Source organism: Notothenia rossii, assembly GCF_949606895.1.
Source record: "Notothenia rossii genome assembly, chromosome: 9".
NCBI lineage: Eukaryota > Metazoa > Chordata > Actinopteri > Perciformes > Nototheniidae > Notothenia > Notothenia rossii.
The window spans coordinates 52,086,027-52,096,291 of NC_136907.1; the positions used below are offsets into that span (position 1 = coordinate 52,086,027).

At 37.3% G+C, this 10,265-nt stretch overlaps 1 protein-coding gene across 1 annotated transcript; it reads left to right on the top strand.

The window, feature by feature from the left end:
• Positions 1 to 2,781: 2,781 nt before the first annotated feature.
• Positions 2,782 to 9,815, top strand: prdx1 (peroxiredoxin 1). The gene is made up of 6 exons (XM_079652410.1): positions 2,782 to 2,937; positions 4,492 to 4,608; positions 5,457 to 5,610; positions 5,692 to 5,814; positions 7,056 to 7,186; positions 9,370 to 9,815. Exons 2-6 carry the CDS (start codon positions 4,503 to 4,505, stop codon positions 9,450 to 9,452), a joined length of 597 nt encoding a protein of 198 aa, XP_079508536.1. The 5' UTR covers positions 2,782 to 2,937; positions 4,492 to 4,502; the 3' UTR covers positions 9,453 to 9,815.
• Positions 9,816 to 10,265: the final 450 nt, after the last annotated feature.

The window sequence follows — 10,265 nt, forward strand, 5'->3', positions numbered from 1 at the left end:
GACTGGTCAGCTTTCTGTCCCCAGAGTCAGAACTAAACATGGTAAAGCAGCGTTCAGTTATTATGCTCCAAATATCTGGAACAAACTCCCAGAAACCTGCAGGTCCGCTGCAACTCTTACTACCTTTAAATCCAGGCTGAAGACTTTTCTCTTTGTCGCTGCTTTTAATTGAACTATTCATATCTTAGACTGCACTGTAACTTTTATCGATGTATTTTTCTTTTAATGTTTATTTGATTAGCTTTTCTTTTTAATGACTGATTTTAAATGCCATTTTCTTAATGTCTTTCATTTTTTGTAAAGCACTTTGAATTGCCTTGTGTTGAAAAGTGCTATATAAATAAACTTGCCTTGCCTTGCCTAATAAAGATTTCATGTGACACATACAATTGATTTGTTGATGGGAATTAATGTGAATAAATTAACTCTAGGTTAACGGTACTCTTGCTATCACTACTCACCGACACTATAAACCTTGTTCCTCATGCTGACTTGTAGTGGTTCTCTCCTCTGTCTACACTCTTCTTGTCATCTTTGTAAAACGTTATCAGACTGATAATTGACACAGCCATGACTTCTATTTAAATTAACTGTGGCTAAAATGAAAAGCTTTGTTAAAATATGCAAGCACGCGAAAGTCAAATTCAGCTTTATTGTCAAAAATTCTACATATGTTATACATCCAGAAATATCGAAATATCGTTTCCCACAGTGTGACGTATACATAAAACAAAACAAAAAGGGCCTAGATAAACGTGGTATACATTAAACAAAACAAAAAGGGCCTAGATAACCCGGGTATACAGTTTAAAATGTTAATATATTTAATTTAAAGTGTTCAAAGTGCAGTTTCAGTGCAAGTCAGTTGAAACGATCTTAAGTTGGCGTGACGTTGAAGTCGTGCGACCCTGCTGCTGTACTGGCTTGTAGTTCGTTTATAGCATAACGTTAGCATTTCGCTTTTGGCGACTAGATTTATGATTCAGGAATTATAAAAGTAGAGTTGACATGTGGAGATTATCCGGCTGAACAAAACGTGATCCCTCTCTTAAATGTGTGTCAACCACAGACCTTATTTCGAGCTATTTTCCAAAATGCTATGGAGAATTTGCATTGGTTTTTCAAGAAGGAACCGGAAGAAGTTTACTTCCGGGTTTTACGACGCGTCACTGCGGTTCTCTATTATGATGAAACGCAATGGTAAAAATTAGACAAAATATTATTATTATTATAAAATATATTTTCCTTTTATGGCCCCAAAATGTTAATAGCTTCAGGAGTTAGGAACACAAAAACCAATAAAAGAGACATAACCCGGAAACTTTTTTTTTTTTACGGGTTTAAGGCATACACTCAATATTAAACAAACTAGAATAGTTTTTCTATAATAAAAGATTATTTACAAATCATATACCAGTATTTATACAGATCCCCTAACAGGAAATGATATGCCAGAAAACGGTGCCAGTCAGTGTGACCAAGCAGACAAAGTTAGCTGTTCCTCTTAGCAGGCGTGAGGAGGAAATGAAAATGAAATATGCCTTCTGCAGCCCACAGGATAAGTACTGTACAAGATGATGCAACAGTGCTCCACACCCCGATTAGTACAGTATATAGTATAAAGTCGTTCAGGGAATGACATTCCAGGAAACATTGAGGAAACTGGCTAGCCTGTGCAACACAAATAGGTTTTTCTATAGGTTTCCCCCTTTCCTGTTGTGTGTTACTGAATGTCGTTGTGCATGTTAATGGTCTGTAAAGGCTAAAATCCCTGTGTTCCCTCAAGAGGGAGTTGTCTGTTGTCGAAAGTCTCTAATTATCATAGATTTAGTGTATTAATTTTTGCTATGATTTAATTCTACTTGGAAGAAATTAGACTTATTTTCTTGAACGGGAAACGAGTTCCCTAAGATCCCTCTGAAATATACTCTGCTTACCATCAATGTGTAAAATAACAGTTAAATATATTATGTTAGATTATGTTTATCTTTTACAAGGCTACTTTTAAGGGTCTCAGTCCTGGGAATCAGTAAATCATTGAGAAGACACTGAGATGCTGCAATATAGAGCCAAGGTTGCAGCTGCAGTCTGTATGGGTTTTTGAATGTCTATTCATGATGACAATGTTTTGGCTCCGTAACCTGAGAGAGGTTGAGCCATGTGATGAAACCTCATGACTCTGTGACCCCTGCATGGCTGTTAGCTGTTAGCTTTGATTATTAAACACATGACATCAAATAACTGCTCTGCTTTTTGGGTTTTAAATGATTCAGTGTTATCACAATTGGTGGTTGAATTATAATGTAGGCCCAGGACCAAGCCCACGGGTCTCACATACCAAATGTCACTCAAAGATACACGTAGCATCCAGGAAGATGCGCAAAACGACCACAAAAAAACATTAAATGACTAATAAAAACGAACAAAACAACCTCAAAAAAACCGAAAGCGACCACAAAGACACACACAGTTAAAGAAGACATAACATGACTTAAAAAGAGATAAAGCAACTACCAAAAGAAACAGAAAGGGGCGAAACAACCATAAAGAGACAATTTGTATAACAAAATATACAAAGCAAACATTTAAAAAACCTATTGCATGTCTTACTAGAAGGGCCCTTTAAATGACATCTGCCCATGCATATCTGACTTTTAATTGGATGAAATATAGAGGGACTAAAAAATAGGTGTGAGACTGTAACTTTAATTGTGAAGAGTACTTCCTTCTGTGGTTTCACACAAGCTCACAAAAAAGTGCTAAGTCATGCTGTGTCGTGGGAGGTTGAGGTTGATACTGGAGGACTGAAGTTGGTTGTGATCAGTTATCGCGAGAAGTGAGTCGTGCTATAAATACCGAATTCGAGCCTCTCACCGCCCTGCAGTCCGCTCTCCTCTTCTCGCTTGCTTCTGACTGTGTGGTGAGGTCAAAGCTGAGGTATGTGTTGTAGAATACATTTAATTACGTGCTGTTTTACACCGTTCTTTTTGTAAGTGTTCTTTTGTAAGGTTTACTTTTTGTTTTTAGTTGAGTAAGAGTATTAGGCTGCAGTTACAGTCCAACAAGTGGTTATTCACTAAATATGTAGCGTTATTGTTGATTTAGAAAGTTTTCTTTAAATTTGCTTCAAGAACTAACGTTAATTTGTTGATAAAGTGGAAACCGAGAGACTAACTCTGGGAAAGTTTCGTGAGAAATCGACCTTTTTCGAGTTTAACGTGAATTAAATGAAGATATACCAAAACGCACTCGGGGGATATTACTTTAAACTTGACAATTACAAATAAAATGTAGCCTACCAGAAATGTGTATCAAGAAAAAAACATATTAAAAATCAGTGCAAGGCTAAATATACATTTGCGGAAACACCTGTGATATTTAAACAGAAGTTGAAATGGTTCATAGGTTTCGGTGGTGTTTTATGTTTAAGTGCTGGGTGCTTAAATACTGTAATGGCGGTCTGAGCTAACTGGGTGCAGAAGGAGGCTGAATTACACATTTACTGTATAACAGCTTCCGAAAGACACAATGTGTGTTGGTACATTTAAAGTTTAGCAACACAGAAAAATGACTCTCTTCCACAATATAACAGTGTATTTTAAAGAAGTGAAATGATATGTTATTTAAGTAAATGTACAGAATTATCATCAGCTAAATGTACTCAAATGTCAAAAGTAAAAGTACCAATTGTCTCTTTATAAATGTGAATTTTATTTTACTCTTTTTTTATCATTAGAAAATAGATATATAAGAGTTTTTAAATGTTGTAATTCGTCAATATTAAGCACTTTTTGGAGAGTACTGAGTAAAGAAGTAGTTAATATAGATCATATACACATGTATTTGTTTAAAAAGGAATTAAAAATAATGTAGTGCAGCAGAAGTACATAAAATTAGCAGAACATGGAAAGACTCAAGTATCAGAATACCTTTTATTAATCCCACAGAGGGGAAAGTACTCAGTTTCATTCAACCACTGGTATTGTACTGTATTACACATTTGTATATATATATATATGTCATTGATATTGGCACAGTTCTATAATAACTGCTTCACCATTTTCGCTGGAACTGTCCATTTATTAATACTTTTTTACAATAAGCTGATTTATTGTTTTTGCCCATTATCATTTTGTAGAGTCCAAGATGATGTCAGCAGATATGATCTAAATCAAGCCACTATCATACAAGACAAAGAAAATAAACATTGTATTAAGGAAGTTGGAGTGGGCAAATGTTTTGTTCATAAACAATCACCACCATGTCAATTGATTATCAAAATTGATTAATTAGTTTTTTTGTTCTTTTTGACAGACATCATTATTTTAAAATTGATTATTTATTTTGGTTATTTTATGTAAAACTTAAAATGTTTGGGTTACAACGATTTCAGTACGCAAGCATGAGTTCTTGAAATGCAAAAAAATGCCCAGCTCTCATTTGGAAAAGAGATTGTGTAATACATCAACGTTTCCTTCTTCCTTTATCCAGTTAGACTGAAGATGGCTGCAGGCAAGGCACACATTGGAAAGCTGGCCCCAGACTTCACAGCTAAGGCGGTGATGCCAGACGGACAGTTCGACGACCTGAAGCTCTCCGACTATAGAGGTAAACCTCGACCTGTGTCTCCTCCACCCCTAGAGTGGAGGACATGCTTTGATGAAGCTCTCTTTTTGACTGTAATTCACTTAGCTTTGAGATCCAACAATTGTTATTTAGACATTTATTTACACTTCTAAAGAGCAGCATGAAAAAGCATGCAATTACCTTATAGAGTAGTAGGAGAATGACTCCTAAAACTTGGAAATTAGTATCTCTTCCACTTCCCTCGTCTTCAAGATTAGGGTTTTGAAGGTATTTTTGGTTAGAGGCCTGTCTGTAGTTAACACAAACTTTAGACATTTTATGTTTTGATCTATGGCATAAAATATGTCAGTCAATACCTCGTAAATGTAAGAAGCTTATATCTGTCATATTACATTTTGTATAAACTGTAAAGCTCCCTGAGACAAATATAAAATGTGTGATATAAACTTTGATTGATTGATTTAAACAGAGGTTGCTAACAAGTGACTTAATAAAACTACTAAAGGCATCACGCCAAACATTAGCCACCTTTAGCTTAGCGGTGGTGACCAAAAGTCATGCTAACGTGATGTAGATCATTTATAGCCGAACGTTAGCTTTTAAATCTTCAAAATTCAAAAATCACAAAGTGGTGATCAAATGTGGACATTATCCTGCCAACAAAATGTGCAAGTATCATTAAAGTCTCTTTGCCAGAGATATTATTTTTTGCAATATTCTGAAATCCAATGGAAAAATCCCATTGCATTTTGTTGAGGGAGCTCTTGAGATGCTATCTCCCAGGTGTCTTCATTTATACATCATAGAAGCACCACTGTATTGTGATACATTTACAAAAGCCTTACTTGTTTCCATTTCCTTTGGTGCAGGGAAATATGTTGTCTTTTTCTTCTATCCGCTGGACTTCACCTTTGTGTGTCCAACTGAGATCATCGCTTTCAGTGACGCTGCCGAGGACTTCCGGAAGATCGGCTGCGAGGTCATCGCCGCCTCTGTCGACTCACACTTCTCCCATTTCGCATGGTAGTTACCAGTTTGATTTCTTACACAGCAGATTTGATGGATTCACTGTTGCAAAGTCCTCACTTTTTCTTACCTCCTTAGGACCAACACGCCACGGAAGCAGGGCGGTCTGGGTGCCATGAAGATCCCCCTGGTGTCTGACACTCGACGCACCATCTCCACAGATTACGGTGTCCTGAAGGAGGACGAGGGGATTGCCTACAGGTGGGTTTTACAATACAGAGTTTAAATATGCTTTGAAAAAGGTTCGAAACAAGGAAACATTATTCATTGTTTAGGCACAATTTAAAAAAATACACAACATAACTTATTTAAAGCTTTTACCCAAAAATATTCAGAATGTAATAGAGCAGTGGTTCCCAACCTCTTTCTCTTTGGTGACGTGTATCCCTTGAGCTGTTCTTTAAGAACCCCCCCACTCATCGGTGATGATTCAAATACATTTTTTCTTGTGTTAAACCCTTTGTAATCGTATTCAAACCAACCACTCCTTAGATGAAATTCACTTGTATGACTCACCCTTAATAAAAATCAATTTAGACTTGCCATTATCACTTATTGTGAGTGGAAAATTAATCTTTTGTTAGGACTAGAGCTTTTAATAAGACACTTGAGCTTGCTTTTCTTTCATACGTTCTGATAGTTCAGGACACCAGGATTATAAAAATAATAATAATAATAATAATACATTTTATTTATAAAGGCGCCTTTGAAGGCTCTCAAGGTCGCCTTACAAGGTAGACAAAAAAATGTTTTAGTTGTTCTAGGGGTCCCCGTACCCCCGGTTGGGAAGCACTGTAATACAGAACACAAGATACAAACAATTATAAGGATTCAACTGTGATGGCAAACTATTTTTACAAGCTATAATAAAAACTATAACATTTAAATTCAATGTAGAAAAAATAAAATAACTGATTGTGAAAAGAGTATGTTAGTATGTGAGATATTTGAGTGTGTTTGTGAGAGGGATAGTGGTTTATATACCGGCATTGACTGCTTAGCAATAGTAATGTTAAATGTCACTATCAGTAAAACAAAACAGAAATACAATATGGATACACACATATCAAAAACACAGTGAACAGCAGTTACAAAACAGCAGTTAAATGCTCTTTTGGTTGATTTTGTAACATTTTATTTAGGAATAGTATTTTGTCAATTGGGAAAAGCCATTCTATAAAAGGGTACCTCTGCATCTAATCGAAAATGACCCCTGCAAGTGATAAACTCAGGGGGACAAAGATCGGATGATTGACTTGATTGAGCTGCATAAGAATGAACCTGTGATTTTGCTTGAAGTCGTTTTTGTGGTAGTTGCTGTTTCTCGCTGAGTGAGATCGCAAAAATTCAGAATATCTCATGAAATTCACAGCCATTAAAATGCTCTTTTACGGGACTTAATTGTTTGGAGACTGATAACCTGCTCTTTTTCTCTCTTTAAGGGGTCTGTTTATCATTGACGACAAGGGAATCCTGAGACAGATCACCATCAACGACCTGCCTGTTGGACGCTCAGTCGAGGAGACCATGCGCCTGGTTCAAGCCTTTCAGTTCACTGACAAGCACGGAGAAGGTAAGGTTACATTATGCAAATGTGTGGCACCCATGATGCATTTTACCACGTATTGTAGCATCCAGCTTGAGTTTTACTATTCTGACACATAGACTGTATATATAAATGAACGTAGTGTCCGTGACGTCACCCATAGGATTCTGCAGAGTTGCCGAGAAGCCCTTAGTAGGCGGAGTTGGCCACTAACGGCTTGACAGCGACGTCAGAGTCTAATCCCGCCTGCTCCAAATAAGGGCAAAGAGGCGGAGCCGAGGCGGGACCTGCTGCCTCCGAACTGGAAGTAAACAGAGCTAGCTCAGGCTAAGAAGCTAAGCTAACATGAAATACGTGCATACCAAGTTACTGCTAACAGTGTAGTTCCCCTATATACGTTACATTCATAATCAAATGAGACAATCTGCAAGAGAGTTAGCTATGTTTTGTTATTCTTAATGCTTGTCATTCACACGTTAAGAAAAGACGGACTCCACCGCCCGGCCCCGGACCTAACGGAGCCGCAGTGGGCTAGCTCCGGGACGCCGGCTGGAGCTAGCCCCCTGCGGCTCCGTTAGCTCCGGCGGCCACCACTGGGATATTTGGGTCCCCTATTAACATTTGCTCCCGTTTAGCATTATGGGCGTCATAGCCATAGACTATAAAAGTCTTACCCAAGGCTGAATCATAAACAAAAATGTATATAGTATAAAGGGTTACGTCCTTAGCTGGCTAATAAGTAAAAAGCTAAGCTACCAAGGACACAAACACCTGCGAACGGGACATGTATAATATTATCATTTTAGACTTCTTGGAAGTTCTGTTAGTACATTCAAGCGCACAGCACAACATTTTAATTGTCTGGTATTTGTAACAATATTCCCTAAAAGGCACAATCACCACGAACACGGCTAAAGCTAAAGGGTCAAGTACAGTAACTACAACTAACTAACGTTGTAGCCTCTATGGTTGTAGCCTAGCAGAGTGGACAAGTTGCTGTAAGCTGACAGTGAGGCATGTACATGTCCATCAAAGTGACCACGCCCTAATTTATGCCAAAGCTTTAAGGCTTAATATTAATTAAACAGATGAGTTGAGAAAAAATTCAACCCCCCAATCCATAATCATGAAGGGGGGATCTAACTATACAGAGAATATGGTTTTTTGAACCACGATGTAAACATGTTTATTTCTGCTGTAAAGTTGGGCATTTTAACATGAGGGTCTATGGAAATTGTTCCCTTCTGCAGACTGCTCCTACTGGCCACTAGATGAACTGCAGTTTGAGGCACTTCCGCATTGGTGTCCCGGCTCTTCCCCAGAGTTTGCCGCTTGTTCTGACACTAAACATTTTCAAAATTGCTTGAAATGTTATATTCTGTGAGTGGTGTAATCACTCTCACCTCACTCTCCATTACCCAAATATGGATATTTTAATAATTTAAAATGTTAAAATTAAAATGGGTAAACACACTGCTCGCGTTTAGTTTTGTACTTAAATTACCCCAAATGTTTCCAACAATTTAAAACCTAGAAATGTGTGTATTTTCAATCAAGGTAACAGAGTGTTTAATTTTGTTCCCAGTATTGGCAACGTTGTCCTAAAAAAATAAAATAAACTTTTTACCAAGTTTTAAGCTACATCTTAAAAATACAAAACGTTAGCCGTTAGCTTGTAGCCCACCCATCCCGTGTCCACAAGAGAAACACAGTCTTTTACTGCAAAACTGCTTTATTCAGCATTTTTGCCTTTTTTTTTTATCAATGTGTCTGTTCGTTCAGAGAGGGGTAGACCTCTGCAGATAATTCGGCTCCTGGAGAATAACCTCGTGAACAGTGACAAATAAAAATAAAATTAACTGGAAAAATTGACTGCGATGACAAACTCCTCTGATCCCATACTACTTCACGACACAACCCAACTCCATCTTTGGATATTGTTTTGATTGAGGGACCCCAAACGGCAGGAATTACATATTGTGCATTTGACAGTATTACTTCTAGTACAAATAAATCCTGAGTTGTTTGTTTTGAAAGGATTTTCAACACAGGCCTACTGTATGTCAAACAGGGAAAAGACCAGCCAACAATATGATGTTTTTCCTTGCTTTGAATCCGAAGGAAATAGATGTTAAATTATACGTTTGTCATGTTTTTCCCATACTGTTTCATCTACCGAGCCAGGACTCATTACAGGCTTATCTTTTCAGTGTGCCCAGCCGGATGGAAACCAGGAAGTGACACCATCAAGCCCGACGTCCAGAAAAGCAAAGACTTCTTCTCCAAACAGTAAAAAGGCCAAGCCCAGAGTCTGCAGCCTGCTATAGGAGATTTCATTTAGAGACAACATTTCGTGAAAACAATATTTAAGTCAGTCCCTGTGCCTGTGGAGGACTCGTTGTGATAGTTTTTGTAGTGTTATGTTGTGTGTACAGTGAAAAGTGCACTTATGACCATAGTATATCAATGTGCTATTTTCACTTTCAGACTGAGCAAAATGCCTGCTTGTTCTTTCTTATCCTTCCTTACTGTTGTTAGATGCAAATTGCCATTCAATTTTTCATTTGAATGAAACCACAAGCACCTCTCTAAATGATTTCATACTTTTTTTTTTACAGTGTTCTTTCATCAAAATAAAAACATATTGTTTAAAACACTCTCCTAGAGGAACATGCTTACTTCAAACTTTGAGGGGAAATGTTGGGGTGTTACTATTTATACGATAAATATGTTCATGGTATATCTAGTATAACTCAGCTGTTTTTGTGTGTTCATGTAAGATTCCCTAAACACTTTCTTAATGACAGTATTTTATTGAGGTAGTATGACTTCCTTTAATCTATCACATCTATAACCTCAGTGAACAATTACTGCACAGTCCAACAGATTACTAAATGGAGGAAGATAAACTGCAATCTATTATAATATGGAGGCTTAAGTATGTCCATTAATGAAGCCAATGAGTAATCATTATGTTTAAAATAAATCTGCATTCCCTTGACAGGCTGCTTAATTGTTGCCAGGTGCTCTCAAACACTGCCTCACAGGTGTTTTTACTTAATTTCGCTGATAAGACCTCTTCGAACACCAACTTTGAATATTTTAA